At 32.0% G+C, this 22,981-nt stretch overlaps 1 protein-coding gene across 1 annotated transcript in view; it reads right to left on the bottom strand.

The window, feature by feature from the left end:
* LOC124353857 (protein disulfide-isomerase TMX3) overlaps nucleotides 1-22,981 on the bottom strand; it is a 43,070-nt gene that overhangs the window by 5,480 nt on the left and 14,609 nt on the right. Inside the window, 11 exon segments of the mRNA XM_046803886.1 lie at nucleotides 364-559; nucleotides 4,225-4,380; nucleotides 4,382-4,418; nucleotides 7,381-7,434; nucleotides 9,812-9,891; nucleotides 10,165-10,268; nucleotides 14,104-14,170; nucleotides 15,305-15,382; nucleotides 18,608-18,794; nucleotides 22,733-22,791; nucleotides 22,794-22,898. Of these exon segments, the coding sequence (XP_046659842.1) occupies nucleotides 364-559; nucleotides 4,225-4,380; nucleotides 4,382-4,418; nucleotides 7,381-7,434; nucleotides 9,812-9,891; nucleotides 10,165-10,268; nucleotides 14,104-14,170; nucleotides 15,305-15,382; nucleotides 18,608-18,794; nucleotides 22,733-22,791; nucleotides 22,794-22,898 (1,123 nt within the window).

Raw genomic sequence — 22,981 nt, 5'->3', positions numbered from 1 at the left:
TTATACAAAATTGAGTTAAAATTAGATTTAGTTTTACTTTTGAAAAGTATTTATACATTTAATAAATAAAAGTTACATTTTTTTCTATAAGCTTTTTGGCTCACGCTATTTTTAAGTTTGATATGTGACAATAAAAAGGAAATAAGTCATTTTACTTTATATCTCGTAGGTTTTAGATAGCTAATTATCTCAATAAGTTAGTGAGATGACTTGTATAATATTTGACAATGCTATGCATGTAAAAATGTTTAAAGCAAAAAACACAAATTTTATTTTTTATAAACACTGTATGTAACCTACTGGAAAGAACAGAATAATGATAAGAAAAGAATGATAATATATCTTTCTAATGTTTAATATTACCTTCATCATCCTCATCGTCAGCATCCATGATGTCGGCACAGCAGATGGAATAGCAGATGAGGCTGAGGAAGCCAAGGGGCAGACCGAACAGAACAGCTGTCAGCACTGGATTACCTCGCCACATCTCTGCTAGTGACGACCGAGCTTCAAAGTATCTTCTGTAGAGTCTCACTGGCAGTGTGTTACCTCCATAGCTCTGTAAAAGCTCACAATACAGTTTCCACTGGCAACAATGTCTTCTCACAATATACTTGGACTGATAGTTTTTTAAATTTGGACTGTTCAGAATTGAGATTTCTTTTGTAAAATTTGAGGTTTCCTGATGAGTAGAAGTCGCTAATCAAGATTTTATATGTATTTTATATACAGGGTCATCGAAAAATAATGCCTAGATTTTAAATAACTGTCATAAAAAAACTATTAAAGGTAATTTAAAGGTTGTAGTCTTAAAATGTGCGGAAAGAAATAAATTTTTTTTTATACCTTAGTATGTTTCAATGTGAGCACCGTTCGTTGCCCTGCAGATATCAAGTCTGTAGTCAACTTCCTGCCATGTGCGTCCAATCATATCTGGCGTAACAGTTAAGATTGCGGAAGAAATTCGCTCCCGAAGATGGTCCAAATCCCGAATCTTTTCTGCGTAAACTATATTTTTTATGTACTCCCAGAAAAAGAAATCCAAAGGGGTAAGATCAGGACTTCTAGGAGGCCATGAAATGGGGGCTGCTCTACCAATCCAACCGTTTGGGAAGCGTGCGTTTAGTGCAGCCCGTACCTCGCGATGGTAGTGAGGTGGAGCCCCATCTTGCATAAAAATGATTCGCTGTCCAGTCTGTTGTTCGATATCGTCTAATTGGGAGAACACAAACAGTTCAAGCATGTCCAGGTAAACTAGGCCTGTAATGGTTTTTTCTACAAAAAAGAAAGGTCCAATAACTTTGTCATGAAATAACGCGCACCACACATTGAGTTTGGGAGAATCACGCACATACTCGTGGATTTCGTTTGGCTGTTACGATCCCCATACACGGCAATTGTGACGATTTACACATCCATTTATGTGAAACGTAGCTTCATCACTAAACAACACTCTCTGTAGAAAATTTGGATTATCATCAATTTCATTTAACATAAAACTTGCAAATTCAGTTCGTTTAGGGCGGGTCGGTAAGTTTTATTTGCTGTTTTATCTGAATTTTATACGCATGAAGTCTTAGCCGTTTGTGCAGTACATTTTGTATTGTTGTTTTTGGAATGTTTAGTTGAAGACTTCGTCGAGCAATGGATTTTTTTGGGCTCCTAACACAAGATTGCCGGATACGCTCAACATTCTCTTCTGATGTTCTTGGTCGGCCTGGTCTAGATTTTTTGCCGACGGTCCCTGTTTCCCTAAAATGGTTAAACCATCGAACGATAGCTTTGTTATCAGGTGCTGTTTGACCCGGATATGTTCTCCGAAAGAGCCGCTGTACACTGACAATTGACTTTGACTCCACGTACCAAATCACGCACTGTGCTTTTTGTTGCACGGTCAACATTGTACTGAGCGGCGGCGCGTCTGTGGCCGGCTGACCTTGACGATTGCGCAGCTTGTCTGCGCATCAAAAAAACAGGGAAACACAATCAGACGAACTAAAAACAAAACTTGCGTTCACCAGTTATCGTCCAGTGAAAGAATTACTCATTTAACATGAAAGGTTTTGATGTTATAATTTTATTAAATCTAGGCATTATTTTTCGATTACACTGTATATATATATATATATATATATATATATATATATATATATATATTATATATACATTAAATTTGTATAAATGGCAATAGCCGAATTTAATTTCAATAAACATTCAATCACAAAAAGTACTTGCTCCGCCGGCCTTTTACTCGTTTTTACTCGTTACGGCCAAATACAAAATAATTCAATCTTAAAAAGTGAGGGCTACATTCGTAATGGTAGCACATTCACCCGTGAGACCCGGCGGAGCAAGTATTTTTTGTGATTGAATGTTTATTGAAATTAAATTCGGCTATTGCCATTTATACAAATTTAATGTGAATAAAAAGTCGTTTGACAGGTATTTGGTCTTCCGATCATATGTTAGTTTGGTTATTTAAACTCATATGTGACAGATACGGCCAAATACAAAATAATTCAATTGTAAAAAGTGAAGGCTCTGTGGTGTAATGGTAGCACATTCACCCAGCAAGTGAGAGATCCGGGTTCGAGTCCCAGTGGAGCAAGTACTTTTTGTGATTGAATGTTTATTTATATATATATATATATAATATATATATATATATATATATAATTTCATAATTCATAATAGCTCATAATAATTCATGATTTCATAATTTCAATTAATATTTATATATATATATATATATATATATATATATATATATATATATAGAGTTTTAATTTTATAATTTTCAAATTTACTTATACACTACATATAATGATAAAGATTCCTTTAATAGGTTAAACAAAATGGTTTTAAGCATCTAAGAACAAGCATTGGAATATGCCATATGACTCCTAAAATGAGTCATAAAATCAGCTTCCATACATCTGAAGTTATTGATTAAATTCATGATTTGATTTTAGCTGACAGATGAATCAAAATGTGCCAATTAAAAAAGGCTATAGGCATTTCAACAGCAACTTCACTTCATATTATACAATGAAGTTGAAGAAAATGTAATAAATCTGTAGCATGTACTTATTCCACAACAAAAGCAAATTCACATGTAAAAATGTACTAACGATTCCAAATGTTTCGAATCTAGTGGCATTTTCACATCAATTTGTGACGATGGATGAAACTTGTATAATACATACATCACGAAAGTGGTGAAAGTATCCAATTGTCAAGACAATGGATAGTACATTGAATAGAGCTCCAATAAAGCAAAAAATATCCTATCCACTGGAACAGTGGCAATAACACCTCTGGTGGCAGTGGTGTAACTATGGGGGGACGAGGTGGGATAGAACCATCCAAGAATGCTTAAAATAAAAAAGATATTTTTGTATGACAGCAATACAACTTGTGAAATATGGCAGTTAAATGTTTAATTTTGAATTAGGCCTATTCCTAATAAATATGTAGATTTATTTCGATTTATTACATATCCCTCAGTATAGTCCGATCATCAGTCAGATCCATCCTCTCCAAACTGTCCTAATTATGTCACTGGGTGTTGGGATTATTGCTTGGGACACTAAAGGAATTTTCCTTGAATAATAAAAATAATTTCCTTAATAATTCAAGAATAAAATATTGAAGCAGATTTATGGTGTTCAGAGGTTAAACCAAAAACGAGATCTTTACAAAAACAATAATTTGAAAGAAAATGTAAGAATGCGATGGGCACAGCACACATGTTTAAAAGAACAAGATACAATTTAAAAAGAAATGCAATATGACTTGGGAAGAAGACTACTAGGAAGACTAGGTACGATAAGGGTGAGTTGATATTCGACAAGTGGGAGCAAGCGTGGGGGAGACAGAAAACAAAAGGGTTATTTGGTGTGGCTATATCGTTTGGAATATAGAAGTACCAAGAAGCGCATTTAGAATATTGTCTCTTATCGTAAAATGTACAAACAGTCATTTATTTATACTTTTTGTTTCTTTCTCCAGTTACATGGAATGTCTACAATCGCAACGTGGCACTTTGTAAAAATATTCGTTTGTTACACCATTACCATAAAAATTATAGGCAGTTGCTCTTTTACTTTTTAATAAGTTTACATGATTATTTGGGCCTTAATGGTGTGGGAAAAATAAATGATTATTCCTCTTATCTTACATTTAGTTATATGAATTACTCCTGAAAGAATTCTGGATACTCACTGGAGCGGACTGGTTGAGTACAGACTCAAGGAAGAGCCTGACTGCAGCGGGAGTGAGGCGGTGAGGCTCGTCGTCGGGCCGGTGATGGTGGTCAGTGGTAGAGTTGACCACCAGGAGGTACGGCAGTGGGAGTTCTGACATGGCTATAGAGTTGGCCAATTCTGGGCTGCCCGACCCATCCGAACTGGAACCACCTGGGATTACAAAACAAACAAAACCAAATGTGTAACATTAAATTCTAATTACTTTCTTTTGTTTGATATATATATATATATATATATATATATATATATATATATATATATCATCATCAATGAAAAAGTTTGAGAAGATGTTTAGATGTTTGATACTCAACCATGCAAAACCTACAGGACAAAATTTGGCATGTAAGGTATAAGAATGAAATATATTTCAAATTGATATCAGCTGTGATGTATATAGTAATGAAAAATAGTACTACCTAACTTATTATTATAGATGGCATCAGTGACAAATTAAAACAAGTTATTTATTCTGGATTTTATTTAATGGACGAAATTCAGAATGTGTACATGTTAGGTACTAAAAATTGGTTTCCTTAGATATTTTGGGACGTTACAACAGCTAAAAAAACAACAAAGGAGGGACTGGACGCATGAATCAATGAACAATTAGCTCTGTGAGCTCAGTGAACCTAATTGAAAATGAAAGTCTCTTTTGTACTTTATAAAAGTATATCTTCAGATACCGTATTTCAGTTTTTTGTTTATCAGCAACACAAGAACGTACACTTAGCTGATACTGAAGGGGTGTATTTGCATTGTTTGTTATTAATAAAGTAGTTTTTAATAGAATTAAATTAAACTGAAATATGTGTATATGAAATAAATATGCCTACTTCCGTTTCATATATTAAACAACTTAAAATATCATGGGACTCCATTGTATTACATCATAAGTGAATTCACTAAGAAAGGTAAGAACTTCAACTTTAGTATTCCTTCGCATTGGTTTAAAATAAATAGTTCAAGTATAACTGAACTCGTTGGGACATTCAATCAATTAAATACATGGAATGCAGAGAAATTCAATTTAGTATTTGTTTGACATACAATTTATAAAATTTTGTCACTCTCAATTCAGGGCCCCAAATCACTGCTCTAAAAACTTAAAAGGTAAATGAAGTAACTGAATATGTGTGTAGAAAGAAAATATGTTAAATTGGATGTATGGGGGATTCTCACCATAGCACTTTTTCAGTTAGCTACTAAACCTATGTAAAAAAATAGATAAGGAGAGAATGCTCTTAAATGCACTAAATGATTTATGTTGAGTCAATACTGTTGTCAGTTATGTCTGCTACTCATTGAGATTCAGATTGGAAATGTTATTAGAATGACTACTAGAGAATGCGCTATCAACTGAAAGAGATAAAAGTGAAGGTAACATTACTGCCTTCATTGAACATGCGCTTGGCACTTTATTCAACAGAGTAGCTGTATAATACTTTCCATACAATACAGGGTTGTCCAAAAATATGTTACCACTTAAATGGTATTATATAATCATTAAGTTTTTGTTGTTGCAGATTAAATATGGCCACCCGACTTACTTTGGAAGAGAGAAGAAAGGTAGCAGCTTGGAATGGAAGTATTCGGATCTCCCTCAGTTGTAAGAAACAAATTTCAACAATGGTTTCAGAAGGATCCTCCAAGTCGTTTAACTATCCGTCGAATTCATGAGAAATTTGAGCGCACAGGGGCTGTGACCAATGATTGTAAAGGGAACAGTGAACGTCCCAGAAGTATTCGAACGGAAGATAACATCATAAATGTTCAAGGCACAATTATTAATAGCCCAAAGAAGTCAAGTACGAGAGTAGCAATGGAAACCGGAATCGCGCGGACTAGTGTTTTAAGAATTCTTCACTTAGACCTGGGAATGAAGCCGTATCACATTCAAATGGTACAGGCGCTTTCTGATGCTGATAAAATTGCTCGTGTACGAGCTGCAGAAGTGTTTTTTAGAAATGACGAACATAGACCCTAATGTTGTGTTCTTTATGTCGGATGAAGCCACATTTCATGTCAGCGGCAATGTGAATAAGCACAATTGCGTCATTTGGGGTACATACAATCCCCATGATCGAAAAGAGCACACACGATCCTCTCCGAAAGTTAAACGTATGGTGTGGCATTTCGAAGTTTGGAGTACTTGGTCCATATTTCTTTAATGCACAGACTGTAACGGGAGATTCTTACCTAGACATGTTGCAAAATTTTGTTGTAGACAATCTTCCCCTACGTATCCTAACATCTGGTTACTTTCAGCAAGATGGTGCACCCACCGCATTATTCCTTAGCGGTTCGAAATTACCTGGATGATACATTTGGTAGACGCTGGATTGGAAGAGCTGGACCATTGGCGTGGCCAGCACGGTCACCAGACCTGACTCCATGTGATTTCTGGCTATGGGGAATGGTGAAAGAACGTGTGTATGCTACAAGACCTATTGACATTAATGACCTTAAAGAACGCATAACCACGGTTGTCCGCTCCATACCTAAGGAAATGTGTGAACGAGCTATGGTCAGTATGGTGAAAAGACTTCATAAATGCATTGAGAACGAAGGAATACAGGTGGAATGAGTACATTAACTTCATTTGGACTTGTAAAATAGTGTGTGTTATTATGTTAATAAAATAAAAGTGAAACCCATATAAGTGGTAACATATTTTTGGACAACCCTGTATATACACATAATACATTCTCACTAGTCCATAAATATAATTTTTCCAAGTATTCCCTCCTAAACAAGTAAATAAATAATTATTTTGCTCCTGAATACAACTATTATTTTTAACTTTTCTTCTTAGGACTAGATCAAATCTTGTACACGTAAAATTTTTTTTTTCCATGATCAAAGAACTGTGCATATTGAAGCTTTTGCGAGCTAATCATATCTAATAACTATTTATTCTTCAGCTTTAGTTTTAGGATTGAATTGTTTACGATAAACTTGTTTTTTCTTTAGGGAAAACATTATTTAGTCCCCCGGTGATATATCGGATGGTTGGTTATTAAAGGCTTAAAATACTACTAAAACATACCTAAAATACAGAGAAATTAAACCTGCATTGTGTAGACAAAATTATATGACAATGTTTCAAACAAACCTGTGGTATCTGTCTCGATTGGTCATAATGACCGACTCAATCATGTCTCGGAACCTGTAAAAAGATAATTTAAATTTTAATGTTTATATATTTTCAAGATTACAGTAAGAAACTGTGTAGGCATTTTTATATTCCTGATTTTTCTCTAAAAATTAATTAAGATTTACCTAAAATGAGCTATTAAGTATGAAGTATTTTTATATCCATTAAAACAACAGAGATAAAAATATAGAGTCATAAGCTCAAGGCCAAACGAGTAACTTGTATTTGGTGAAAGTGAAACTTGTTTATGCAAAGCAACAGGCTATATCACATACTTGTCATGATATAACCATATGGAGTGGTGTCCAAAGCCATGAGTAGCAAGTATTCTAAAGTGGTTCTGATATACTTTATAGATACCACCACAAATCTGAGACCATTCCAGATACTTCTTGAGCCATTGACATAGCTCAGTAGATAAGTGAAGCAAAGTGCTACTTTACAAAATTGTACTTATTGAAGCAGTATTTTCTCTGTTTACAGATAATCAACACATTAAAAATATTTTAATAAGGTGAACACAGTTAAATGAACTATTTTTATTAGCATGATCATCATTAACTGTATATTATGTTCTTGCCAAAAACACAAGATTTGATCATACAAGTGTGCCAATTAGTAGATTCACTCTACCATGTCCATACATTTTGGAAACAATCTTGCTTTATATATATATATATATATATATATATATATATATATATATATATATATATATATATATATATATATCCAAATGTGCCATGACAAGTGGCTGAAACATACATACCTATAAGACCAGAGGAAAAGAAAACTACTGAACTGGGAGAAAGAGTGGCTCACAGGCAGGTGTTCATTTCATCAATAAGTTATCAAATTTGATAAAAGTTGTCTCAACACTGCAGGTTTTTAAATTTCAATTAAGACACATTTTACTGTTACGAACATGTTATAATGTTTCTGGTATATCACTGGAAGGCCGTTCATTAAAATTAACTCTGTTGCTGGTAGTGAGAAAAAAATTGGTTAATGAATGGACATAAAAAAAGGTTGCACGTTTGAATGAGATTTCTTGTGGTATGCATATAAAAATGTTATTTATATAATATTTTGACTTTTAGTATACATTGTAAAATTTGTTTTGCAATAAAAGACTGATTTTATTTGATAACAGAACATTACGGCATGTCTACCAATCACAGAACTTCAATTAAGTCAACAAAATCATTATCTACTCAAAGATAGCTGTTATTTTGATTATTGTTTCCATGTCACTTTTGAACACATGGCATGAACTTCTCACTTTTGGAGGTCAACTATACTAGTGGAATAAAGATTTTTAGAAATATTTCAGTAATATTTCAAGAGCTACAATCTAGTGTTAACACCAATTTTAACCAGTCTTACCTATCAATAGAAGTAGATCTACAAATACGTAAGTGCTCCAATAGTTTTGTTTTGTTTCTTCAGTAGAAGATATTAGTTCTTTGTTTGAACTTAAATCTTCTACTGAAGTTAAAACTGAAATCATCTACATCACAAAAGTTTTACTTTCGTGTGTACATTATCACATGCTTTATTTGTTGACTTTCTTGAATGTGAATCTTGTTTTAAAGTTTGACACCCCATGAAGAGAGGAGACCAATTCTCACAACACCTTGTTTTCTATTTTGTAACATATAACAATGAAAAACATCCATAATAATTTTATTCCTTCAAAAAAGCTAGTATTATACATTTTTTGTTTCATAGTTTAGTTTATAGTTTAACCCACTGCAGACTGAGTTCTTCAAAAGCGTGCCCCATCTAGTATGAATTAATTTGAGTGTAAGCTCTGCCTCCTATCAGATTTGGCAATGATGCATCTTATGGTAATGTCCTTTTATCTTCACGTAGGAGATAAAAGGCAGCATACGTGTCTAAGTCTGTGTTACTAACCTCCAAGATAATTTCTTCATCTGTCTACCAACACGAACAAAAATTACTATTTCTTCATTGTCACTATCTAGACCATTATTTTTTTACACTCTCTAACAAATAATGTTCTAATTCAGATAATCAAAGTTCCCACCTTGAACAGCACATAACACGACATACAACCAATACAGCAAAATGTGATACATGAAACTATTATTCTATACAGCTGAGAGATTCCTCAACATCAACTTGTACACCTGCAAACTTTAGCAAATTTATGAAAGTCTTTGGGGGAACTAAATAAAGACCATTTTAAGAAGATCACTCAGCTCACTATTACAGATAATCATAACCTACCATACATTATTACAACATTATTAAACTATTATTCTAAATAATAATTTTAAAACATTTTGAACAAACTTATTTACTAAGTCATAAATTAATTAAACAGTAATAGTACATTATTAATTATATTTAGATTAAAACTCACTCCAACATCTCATCAGGCACTTCTTGGAGCTTGTTCTCGTGGACTACAGCCAGAACTAAGAACTTGTTGGTCTTCATCAACTGGAACAAAGAAAAATGCTACTACTTGTTGCAAGTTAATTTGACAAATTCATCTCCATACATTTTTTTTATCTGGTTACTACTGTAAATGTTTTAGAAATTTGGTATTGGTAGAAATATGGTAGAAATGTAGTTTTGAATTTTTTTTAATGTTCTAAATATGTTCTTAACATCAATATATGTTTGACATTCATGGTTCTTGCCACAAGAATGATATGAGCAGCTTGAATACTACCAAAACTTTGTAACAGTATCAATGTTGCCAGCACCTACCTGGTGGATGTTCCCACGAGTGACTTTAACGAATGTAGCGAACCGTTCGCTGTTCACCCACTCGCTCAAGCTGGCATTGAGTCCTCCCAAGCTGGTGTCACCCTCTGTAATTGTGCATTTAAATTATAGTTAAGTTTAAAATGTGTGTTTTCTTTACAGAGCACAAGTTAGATTATTTTATTTAAATCAAATGAATTCTAGAAATACACTAGAATTCTTACCTTATGAATTAAATACACTGAATACCAATATCAAATCTTTAATTGATTATTTTATATTCAACTCAACAATTTCTATATCTTCCCTTACAGGCCAAAAACAAAATCTCATTAAACGTAGAACTCAGTTTACCTTTCACTCAATGGTTATGACAAATAGTATGTAAAGTGTTTCTAGTACAAAGGCCCTAAAAGAAGTAAAAGACACATATATTGGCCATTTGTTATAATCCTAATTTCACGGTGAGGGAATTTTACAATCATTTGCCCAAATTTCATGGAGTTAAGGGAAAAAATTTTGGTGCAATAGTTTTGCTACTTAAAATGTGCTAGATGGATTCTGAAAATTCTAACGGAAGACTACGAAAAAACAGAGTCTGTCTGGGTACACCACTGAGCTGAGCTTGTTCACTGGCTCCTTCTCTACTACTTTATTTGGATGGGACCTTCACAAGATTTGAACCCGTGATTTCTCTATTGGGGAGCTGTGGCTTGATACAATATTGAGGAGGTTATGCACCAGTCACTAAACTAGTGCCGTGCCATCCTCAGTACCGATCTCAAATCTACTGCCAACAACTGTCAGTTCAATTCATTTCTCATTTGGGTTGTCGTTTATTATTTACATCTACTCTACTGATTACCAATTTTAATGTCGTAATAATCATAGTTCATATAGCGTGTTGTTATTGTGATGGATCAGTGGTAAAGAGAGGAACTTTAAAATGTGATCATCTCAAAGACAAAAAAGGTGACAGTGATTAGTCCAGTCAAAGTTCTGTGTAAGTTGCAGGAACTAAACCTCTTTAAACACAGTGCTTCCACAAAAGTGAGAAAACAATATCTAATATTTAATGATTTGCTTCACATAGTCACGGACTGAAGATGCTCTCAAACCTCAGTTAATAATTATTTGTTTACTTTATAGCAAGTACAAGAAACCTGGACAACTTTGTCGATATCTAGAAACAAAACATCAATATTGTAAAACTAAGTATTTAAATTTTTAGAACGGAACATAGAGGGACTTTGAAACGAGTAAAAATGTAATGATAACTGCTGAAGTGAGTTTAAATGAAAATTTAACTATGGCTTATGGAGTCTCTAGCCTTGTAGAATATTTTTGGAAAATTTCTGAAGAGTTGATACTACCAGCAGCTGTAATATTACGCAAACAATTATATAAGATTCAGTTGCTAACCTCATATGTACTGTTTCACTATCTAAAAACACTATTCAACCAAGAATTGAACACTTGGGATATTTATTGAAAAACTAACTATATGTTAGCTTCGCAAATTGGATGAGAAAGCAGATAACTGCATATAACTAGATGAGTTATTACAGAACTTGCTATTATTTGGGGAAAATGTGTAGGTTCTTTCTCTATAGACGGGGGTAAAAGCAATATCAGGTGAAAAACAGGTCTTCAAATCATATAAAAGCTGTAGCTCCAAGTATTAACAAACCTCCAACTGATAACCGATGGCACAGACGTTCATCAATACCACTTGTGAACTGATAAAGACGACACAGTCGTCAGTCAACTTTCCGCTATTATTACGTGAAAACATTTTAAGTTATAAAAGACATAACTTGCACCAGTCAAATCCTCTACTCATAAATACCAATTCACTTTATATTCGTAATATTACTTGTTGTCAATCCAAATGCTGCATGACATATAGCTGACGGACTATGCAGCTGATGACACGCTGCAAGGCCTTGATGTTCTTTGTTGCTAGGTTATCAAGTTGGCTAGACGTCAATAATTGATTGTTATGTTGTGAAATGGGTGATCCTCATTGTTCAAATTAATACATGAACTATTGGATGATGAAAATATTAGTTCTGATGATGAACGTAACATATAGGCAAATAAAGTGCATGATGATATTTCTTTGTCAGATTTGCTGTCAGGTAGTCTGTATGATTATAAACCAATGGAATGTGAGTTGGGTTGTAAAAACTCATCATTATCTAATATTCCATAGTACATGTATGTATGTATATATATATATATATATATAATAGAAGAAAAAGACTTTTAAAAAATCCTATAATATTTCGACTATATTGTCATTTTCAAAAAGGTACAAAAAGTGTATATAATCTAAGAAACTCATATATATATATATATATATATATATATATATATATATATATATATATATCAAAACACTTTTTTGTGTTTTAAATAAGTGTATATATGTTATAATCTTTTTGTTCACTACAAAACTATGTATATTTTGTAAATTTACAGTATCTTACTATTTCAAATCATGTGAAAATTACGTGAAGCAAAACTTAGAAAACAAAAAATTTACAATAAACTTTTTCAATTTATGTACAAATAAAAAACAATACTCTAGTATGTGCGTATTTGTATTATTTTACTTTTTTCTATGGTTTCTAATAAAAAATTGATAAATAACACTTATTACTTAGCATTTAGCTCATTTTTTTTAATATCCAAAAAATATGCTGTGCAAAGACAAAAACCAGTGTATCATTCTGGGAGTTTCTTATTATCAGTCAGAGGGTTGATAATTATTTTAACCTAGAATCCATTGCCGCGTTTTTAGTTAATGTTTTAGGGTCTTTTGTACTTGAAGAAGAGGGTATATTTCAATCATCAAAACATAGTGTAATACTATTTTGCAACGTTTAACGATGACAAATGTCCAAAATCCTATTACTCTTTCTGTGTGTTAATTATACTTTCTTAAAGTTCTTTTTTCTTTAATATAACTGATCCTAATTACTTCTAAAGAAAAAAAATAAACACACGAAATATGAATTTTTGAACAATACAGGGTGACGCAAAAGTCAAGGGACAGTTGGTTAAAAGAAGAAAAAAATAACAGCAAGACGTAGTACAATAGTTTTCGTCCGTGATGTTGGTATTACTAAATGTTGGTAATTATGCCTGTTTAAGTTGGCAATACAATGCAATGAAACACACAACAATCGAACTAGTGAGTTCATCTGTGACACGTGTTTAAAGCTGTATTCCACAAATTATTATTTTTTTAATAGAATTTTTGTTAAACATTAGTCATAATGTTAACAAAAGAAGAAAGGATTTTCGCATTAAAAACATTTTATAAAAGTGGTGCTACTGCAGTTGTTAATGAATGGGGAATACACTTTAGATCAAAACCAGCGTCTAGACAAACTGTACGACATACGAGATAGATTTGAATAACATGGATCTGTTATGGATGCACCAAGGTCTGGCCGCCCAACAACAGTCTCAACTGATGACAATTTATTGCGGGTATGTTTAGCTGTAACCAAAATTCCTCGATAAAAAATAAAAAAAAATAATTGTAAGTAATTTTTGTAATAAAAAATAATTTCAAATAAATCTAGTCTTGTTTTAACCAACTGTCCAGTGACTTTTGGGCCACCCTGCATTTGATTTCATTATGATTATAGTATTAAATGACAATATTCAACCAAATAATTGATATAAAAAGTGTATATCAATACATTATATTCATAATTTGTGTAAATCTGAAAGAAATTTAAATAACTTGATTATTATTTTCCAAACCTAAGTACAAACTATGCTACTAAGGGAGTCCTCAAAAGTAACTCCAGGTTTTGGGAGTACCCCACAAAGATTTAGTTAGGACCCACTTCTCTAATTATACATCCATAAGGTTCTAAATTGAAAAATTAGCTATTGTACAAATTATTATTGATATGCACAAACCTTCAAAGAAGTAATGTGACTTTTCCTTGTAGACAAAAATTTCTGGTGGGTCTTTCAGCCGGACATGCTAGGAAAAAAGACAAATCATCAAAAAGGAACAAACTACATCATTAAGACTACTTTAACTGTTAATTTTTGGTAAAAAAAAAACCAATACATAAAACCATCAACAGAAACCAACCAGAGTTACATAGGTCTTATTTATTTACAGTTTACAATAATTTTGTATAATTACAGTATTGTAAATTTCCCTTTGTATGTGTTGTAAAATACAGAAACCTAACATTTTTCTGGCTGGTATGCCATCTCTTCTCTAAAAGACATCTACAACACGATTTTTTTGCCCTTTTACAAATACAAAGATATTGACAAAATATATTATAATATGTTATAGAATATTTGTGTAGTAATATTTTTAAATACTATAATTTTTTAATACTTTGAATGTTAGCAAATTCATTTTTTGTAATAAAAATTATAAAAACAGAATAGAAACAGCGCTTTCAATATTTTAATAAGCTAGCTGCAAAATATTTATCCTTAACTGCAACATTCCACGGTTTAAATAGTAAACACAGTAACACTGCAAAATAAGCTATTACAGATGCAATTACTGAAAAGTATTAAAACAGTGGCAATGAACAACCTATAAAAACTTAACTCTCATCAATTTAAAAGTTTAAAATCCTATATGCTCTTGCCATTAGTAATTCTTCACCTCATAAGAAAATGGTCTGTGCTTTGAGCAGTGAATGGAAAGAGTTTAGTGATAAGAAAAAAGATAAACAATATTATACAAAAGGTACTTTTATATGTTTTTACATTATGTTGCATGCTATTAATATGAAACACAACTTCTCAGGAAATCCTGTATATAACTGTTTATTCCTCTTTAAATTAATATTTAGTTTGTATTTTTTTTATAAACTTTGTGTTGTCTTGTCCTGTTAAAGGATTCTCAGTAAAAGAAAGGCAATACAATATAATTTCTGACAGATGAGAATTAGTTATTATTTAGTTCATCAATAATAATGTAATTTTACATTTTCTTTTATTTTGAAGTTATACTATGGATCCTGTTAAGTCATATTGATTCGGTGGGGTTTATACTATAAAAGTTATAATAATAAACAATAAAATTATATGAAATAAACTAGTGCAATATAACTGATGTCTATGCTACAACTGTACTTTTACATACCTTTCTCGCAATTTCTGGAGATACTGAATAGAAGAAACCATGAGGTTGGAATGTTTCTGCAACTTGATAGTATGTTTCCTACATATAAAACACATTGTTCCATAAATATTTCATGAATACAAAAGATTTACAATTTATTCTCATTTATATATACAGGGTGTATATTATGTCTGGAAAACACCCAAATATATCCTTTAATAATTTAAATATAAATTTGAAACCTCTTACAATCGTGATAGAGATTGGGCATCTACTTTTTGGAACAATGTTTTGTTATGTCACACCAACGGGGGACGTCCTGCCGAGGGTATCGTGAATATTCTTAATGGAAGCCTATACCTTGTGATACATAATTTTAAAGGTAATAGCTTACTGAATTGAATGCCACAAACCGCATCTCAAAGGAATTATTCTATCAGAAAATAGAGCATTTTTAGTATTGAAAATTTACTAATGTTCAACAATGTAATTTTAACATGGTTCTTGCCACAAAATGTGTTACACTAATTTTTTAGCATTTTTTAAATGCTCAATTAAATAAAACAAAAATTTCATTTTAAGCTGGTTCTATTAGCACAAATTTGCCAGTTTTTATTACAGTACAATTATGGAAATACTTATGTTATTGATTTCTTATTACAAATAAAAAATAATGTATGCTGTTAGAAAAGTCTTACAACAAACGTTTTACCTGCATTTGGTGTCAAAGCAATTGTTCGAACTGTGTTCCTTCTACGGTTTGACAATGAGCCAATCTTGTGTAAAATGATTCGACAGAGTTGCCTAACATTTCTTCAGTTATCAAAGCAATCTCCTCTATAATCCTGTTTCTTAGGTCTTCCAAATTATGAGGCTTTCTTCTATAAACATTGGATTTTAAATGACCCCATAGGAAATAATCGATTGGTGACAAATCCGGAGATCTTGGAGGCCATTCGATTTCTCCTCTTCGGCCAATTCATTTATGAGGAAACCTTAAATCCAAAAACTCTCTTACCTGTCTCCCATAATGGGGTGGAGCACCATCCTGCTGAAACCATACATTATCAAAGTATTCTCCTGATGCAATTTGAATAGCTGGGATTATTTCATTTTGGAGCATATTGTAGTAAAGTTCGGCATTTAAATTTCCATTGATGAAAAAGGGTCCAACAATTTTGTTACCTAAAATTCCACACCATACGTTCAGTTTTTGTGGTTGCTGTGAATGGGACTCAGTAATCCAATGTGGGTTTTTCACTAGCCCAGTAACGGCAATTGTGCCTGTTAACATTGCCATTTAGGAAAAAAGTTGCCTCATCAGAAAATAGTATGTTGGTCAGAAAATCTCTATTGTCATCACATTTGCGCATCACAAGTGTACAAAACTCAACTCTTCTGTCGTAATCATCCTCACTTAACTGTTGGACTAAATGAACTTTAAATGGTTTGTATTTATTAATTTTCAAAATCTTACTCACAGACATAGGGTGCATATCATGTTGCTGTGCAGTTTTTCTGAGCGATGTATGTGGGTCTTCAATAAATGTTTGCAAAACATCTAGTGCATGTTCTTCATCTGTTGCAGATTGTATCCTACCCGACTTTGGCCGATTACGTACACTCCCTGTCATTTCAAAACGCTCAATAGTTTTTGATATTGTTGAAACACTTATGGGATTCCTTTCTGGGAAAGTGTCATTAAACAAATTACAAACTTCCCGATAAGATCTTTGACGATCGCCATATCCTCGCATCATCAACAGAGTAATTCGTTCTCTTTCAGACAATTCCATTAAAATGCCAAATAAAAACTGAACTACTGTAATTAGATAACTTGTTGACAGCAATGCTTCAGAGACACTGATTAACTCGACAGGAATGATATGACCTTTGTCCATTTGTAATTCCCAAGCTTAGACCTGTCTAGTGAAAGCTCCATGCTCAACAAACTGAAACCTGTAGACCATATGATTAATAACACAATAATGTTTCTCATAGGCTAGTGACCTTTGTCTCTTTAAACCTTCCTGCTGACTGGAAAACACCAAGTACAGATTCATAAGTAATCAGAGAAAGTGACTCATAAGTTTTATTCATTGTAATAAAAACTGGTAAATTTGTACTAATGAAACCAGCTTAAAAATAAATTGTTTATTTTATTTTAATTGAACATTTAAAAAATGCTAAAAAATTAGTGTAACACATTTTGTGGCAAGAACCATGTTAAAATTACATTGTTGAACATCAGTAAATTTTCAATACTAAAAATGCTCTATTTTCTGATAGAATAATTCCTTTGAGATGCGGTTTGTGGCATTCAATTCAGTAAGCTATTACCTTTAAAATTATGTATCACAAGGTATAGGCTTCCATTAAGAATATTCACGATACCCTCGGCAGGACGTCCCCCGTTGGTGTGACATAACAAAACATTGTTCCAAAAAGTAGATGCCCAATCTCTATCACGATTGTAAGAGGTTTCAAATTTATATTTAAATTATTAAAGGATATATTTGGGTGTTTCCAGACATAATATACACCCTGTATATATATTATCATTTCACAAATAATAATATTAGTAATTATATACATATATAAAATTTAAAATGAAAGAAAAATTAATTTTAATGCAGATTACATAATAGAATTATACAATAAATGTACTATATTTTATATTATTAAGAACAAATGAATCTCAAATACTGATTTACAAGTATACAATACAACTAAAGTTCACTTGCAGATGGCCATGACGCACAACACTGAAGTGACAACACTGCTAGAGCAAATGTATTTAAAATCATACAAACTATCTTCTATATGTAACAAATACACAAGCCTAGAGCCAATACATACCTGCTGTGTCTAATTGATTCAATCATTTATGATTCAAGAAAGTGATTCTATGTATGTTAATTAAAGGAAGTGTAAATGTTTTGTTTCCTTTCCAAACGTGACTCACAACAACTACTGAAGATGGAGAATAACTTGAACAGACCTTCTGAGATTGAAACCTAGGCTTGCTGGGATTTATCTAGCCCCAGACTCATTGTTTTTGTAATTTTACTACAACTTCTCAGTCATATTGGGATTTTTATAACTTACACAAAAATTAGAGGTTGATTTTATTTTTAATAGATACTCCACCTTCCTAATCATCACCAGACAAGTCAAAAACATTTTAACTTCAGTCAGTTAAAAATATTCTAAATAACGGTACAAACATCCGTTATTTCTTGGTAGTTGTATTGTGAAATTCAATTTGTTTTTTCACTTATTTCAATGAGGAAAGACTTTTAGTTGTAGATATAGTTTTATTACCCAGAGTGGACCCTCGTACTCGCCCACGTAGACGAAGAACAATGGGTTGCTGTTCTTCAGTGTGTCGAGGCTGTCCGGCCGCGTGATGGGTTTGACAGGAGGACCACTCACTCGCATCGCAAAGTTGATGATCTCTTCTTTGGTGCGGTCGCCGTAGTAAGTATGTGTGGCCACATCCCCTTTCAAGCTATGAACAAACATTATGTGTTGAACAATCTTTTTCTTTCACGTCTTTAATATGTAAAGGTTTTTTAAACAACGAACTGAAACACTTTTTGACATACACTGTATTTAATAGAATAGAATAGAATAGAATACATTTATTTTCTCAAAATAAAATAAACATTTACAAGTTATTCATTTTTACATAGAAAAATTCAAAACTAAAACTAAAACTCAAATGTCTTGTTGCCAGGTTTTTTAGGCTACATAAGTCCTACTTAAAAATAAACTTAAATTCAATTAAATGCCAGTTTAATTTATAGTTTCTAAAACAAAATAAAAATATGATATTAATATATATGAGGAAATAATAGGGCCTCCAAGGCTAAGCCTGTTTGGAGGTTCCATCAATGTATTTTTACAAATGGTTTATCCAGCTTCAGAATTACAAAAACATAAAATTCAACTTCTCACTCATAAACAATCAAAACAAAACACGCATCTATTTAATATGGTTAAATTGTGCCATATAATGTAAAATAAAATAACTCCTTGTAAAATATACATTCACACACATATCCATATAAACATACATACACACATACATACATATATACATATAACAATAAAATAATATTAATACAGCTACTACGAATATTGAAATATAAGAAATCGAACAATTAAATAACAATACCCTGCTGCAATTTTTGCTACTACAACTTTAATTTACTCATCCAGGAATCTCTAGCAGTGTTTTAATCTCTTTTATACTAAATAGCCAATTTTTAAGTCTTTTTACGAATATATTTACATTTTTAGAAGTTTTAATACTCTCCGGTAATTTATTATAAATCCTAGGGGCAACGAAAATATAGGATTTCGTAAAAAAAGGTTGTACAAGGTTTTGGGACAAAAAATGCATTCCTATTCCTAAGTCTATGCTTGTATGTATTATTATCTCGAGGCATGCTACCATTCTTTTTATAGAAAAGTTTCATTACATTGTAGACAAACAAGCACTGTAATGGAAGTATTTTTAAATGTTCAAAAAGAGGACGTGAAAACTCAGTTCTATTTTTAAAGGATATTAATCTTATGAAATGTTTTTGCAGAATGTATAATGGCTTAATGTTTGAAAAATATGTCCCTCCCCAAAAAACTATTCCATATTCTAATCTACTTTGGACCAAAGCAAAATATAACATTCGTAACAATGTTTCATTACACATTTCTCGTAAAAAATAAAAGTATCTCAAAATATTGTTTAAATTGTTTTTTAATTTATTGATATGAATTTTCCAGTTTATTCTTTCGTCAAGATTAATTCCTAAATACTTAATGTATTCCGCTCTTTCCACAACAGCACATTTACCCGTCCCACAAACTCCCTGGTAAATAAGACAGTTAGCACACTCATATTCCAGATTAGTATCAAAAATAATGTTCTTCTTTACATTAAAATTTACGTACTTGGTTTTCTCTGCACTTAATAGCATATTATTATTGGTAAACCACCATTGAATTGCCTTAAGATCGTTTTGCATTGACGATTGAACCAGATCCCAACTTCTACCAACATAGCAAAGGGCAGTGTCATCGGCAAATGATGTAACTTTTCCTTGAAATCTGGCATTACATAGATCATTTATATAAATTATGAAAAGGGTTGCTCCCAGAACAGAGCCCTGAGGAACCCCTTGCTTTATTATACCCATTTCACTGATGTACGAATTTATTTTAACACACTGTTTTCTTTCTAGTAAATAACTCCTAAACCATTTAAGACTAACACCCCTTATTCCACTTTTCTACAATTTGTCTAACAGAATACCATGATCAACAGTGTTGAAAGCCTTTCTTATATCTAAAAACAACCCACTGACACATTTATTTTCATTGATTCCATTATAGATATCAGTTATAAAATTTGACACAGCACTTTCAGTATTCATCCCTTCCCTGAAACCAAATTGATTCATGCTAAAGAAATTGTTGTTTTCTAAAAACTTAACCAATCTTTGCTTCATAATCTTTTCGTATACTTTAGAAAAACATGAAAGCAAAGATATAGGCCTGAAGTTACTGCATTTTTTATTCGAGCCTGTTTTGTATATGGGTATGACTACTGCAGTTTTCAGACGCTCAGGAAAAACCCCAGTCTGAAAACTTAAATTAATTAAATAAGTTAGAATTTGTAATATATTACAATAAACCTGTTTTAATAAAAAAGAACTAATTCCATCCATTCCTGGAGCTGTATTATTTTTTAGAGATTTTATTACACTTTCAACATTCTGTGGTAAGACGGGATAGATAAATATTGAACTCAGTTGGTTGGTTACCGGAAAATAGTCTTTCAATATCAGCGAAGAGAACCCAATAGGCGGAGTATTGCCTAAATCGAGATTGTCTACTATATTGAGAAAATAAGAATTAAATTCGTTTGCCACTATTCTACAGTCTTGTTCAATCCTATCGCCCACCTCTAAACACACTATCCTATTATTTTCTTTCTTTTGTCCAGTCACTTCATTAACAATATTCCAAGTAGCTCTCTAGAATTACCCTTACATTTATCAAATTTATTAAAATAATATTCGTTTTTTACTTTTCTAATTTCCATAATATAATAACTTAGCGTTCATTTTGATTTATAGTATAACATTTACAGAGCGAATATTATCGTTGGAGCAAACTTTCTATATAAAAATACTAGGAATGATAACATCAGATTTGTATAATTAATAATCTCAAAGTCAAACTAAGACTTATTGTTCTTTAAACGATTTCCCAAAAATACACTGTTTTATAGTTAAGAAAAAATGTTGTTAATTATAGCAACAATATTTAATGAAATTTAACCCATTCAAGAGTTAAGTTTAAGAAACAAATTTCTTTTCTTTCGTAATTAGGAATTGATGGCATAGCCAAATTTCATAAATTAACACAAATCTAGTCAGTAGTATACAATTTTAAATAGCACCAGCAGCATTTAAAAAAAGAACTCATCCGTAAAACATCCTTAAATTAATTAAAAATTAAAATACAGTGGGAACTCACATATTGAACCTCCAGGGGAAATACAAAAATTTGATATAATGAAGTTTGATATACTGTATAAAGGATATTTGGGACAGATGACTTCAGGTAAATCGAGGTTTACAATATTGTTGCTTTATTGTTCATTATAGGAAAGTTAAATTGGCAGATTTATATATATATATATATATATATATATATATATATATATATATATATATCTTATATATATAAAAATCTTGAGTCACGATGTATGTTGCCAATAAACTCCAAAACGACTGAACCAATTTCAATCAAATTTCACATGTATCCGTAATTTAGTCTAACTTAGAAGATAGGATAGTTATTATCTGAATTATTCGCTTATGTCGTGAATATAAACGAATAAAATGAAGAAAAGTTTTCAAAGCGCCTGCACATTATAACCTGCAATTACGAGATAGATACATATATTAAACAGTGAAACACTATTTGAAGGCGCTAAGTTATGATGTATAATTGTCTAAACTAAATTTTTGGTTGAACTTAAAGGTTGAGTGGTAGACCACTTTGTAATAAAATACATTATGCATGTACAATACATTTTTGACATATTTTCTTGATCGTGACATCAAGGTAAAATCTACATCGGGGTTGGAAATATAATTTACTTCAACCAGAAATGCTCATACGCGGGCAAAACTTACGAAAAGCGTGCGAAGCCGTGGGAAACAGCTAGTATATATATAGGTCTACAACAACTACAGTAGTAATGTAGACTTGATGATGAATATTTTCATTATAGCATAATGAAAATAATGTGTAGTAAGAAATTATTACAAGTACCGTACATAAACTTACATGCAATGGTAATTATTATTTTATTATTATTACTTTCTTTGTGATTTACCAATAATCCAGATTTATCAAGCATATTTTACTCACAACATGATGGTGGGAAAGCCTGTGACACCAAACTTTGTGGCGAGGCTGGTGAAACGTGTGTACAGTCGACACGACCAACGCGCACATTGGTGTTGTAAAGAGACTGTGCGACATGACCCCACACAGGTTCCAACCGCTTGCAGTGGCCGCACCATGGTGCATAGAACTGTAACATTCACACATCTATCTCACTATGGTTAAAAACACATATTGATTAAACACACATTTCAAAATACATAATTATAAAAT

This window comes from Homalodisca vitripennis, chromosome 2 (assembly GCF_021130785.1).
Source record: "Homalodisca vitripennis isolate AUS2020 chromosome 2, UT_GWSS_2.1, whole genome shotgun sequence".
Taxonomy (NCBI): Eukaryota; Metazoa; Arthropoda; class Insecta; order Hemiptera; family Cicadellidae; genus Homalodisca; species Homalodisca vitripennis.
This window is presented reverse-complemented; position numbering and strand designations above follow the sequence as displayed.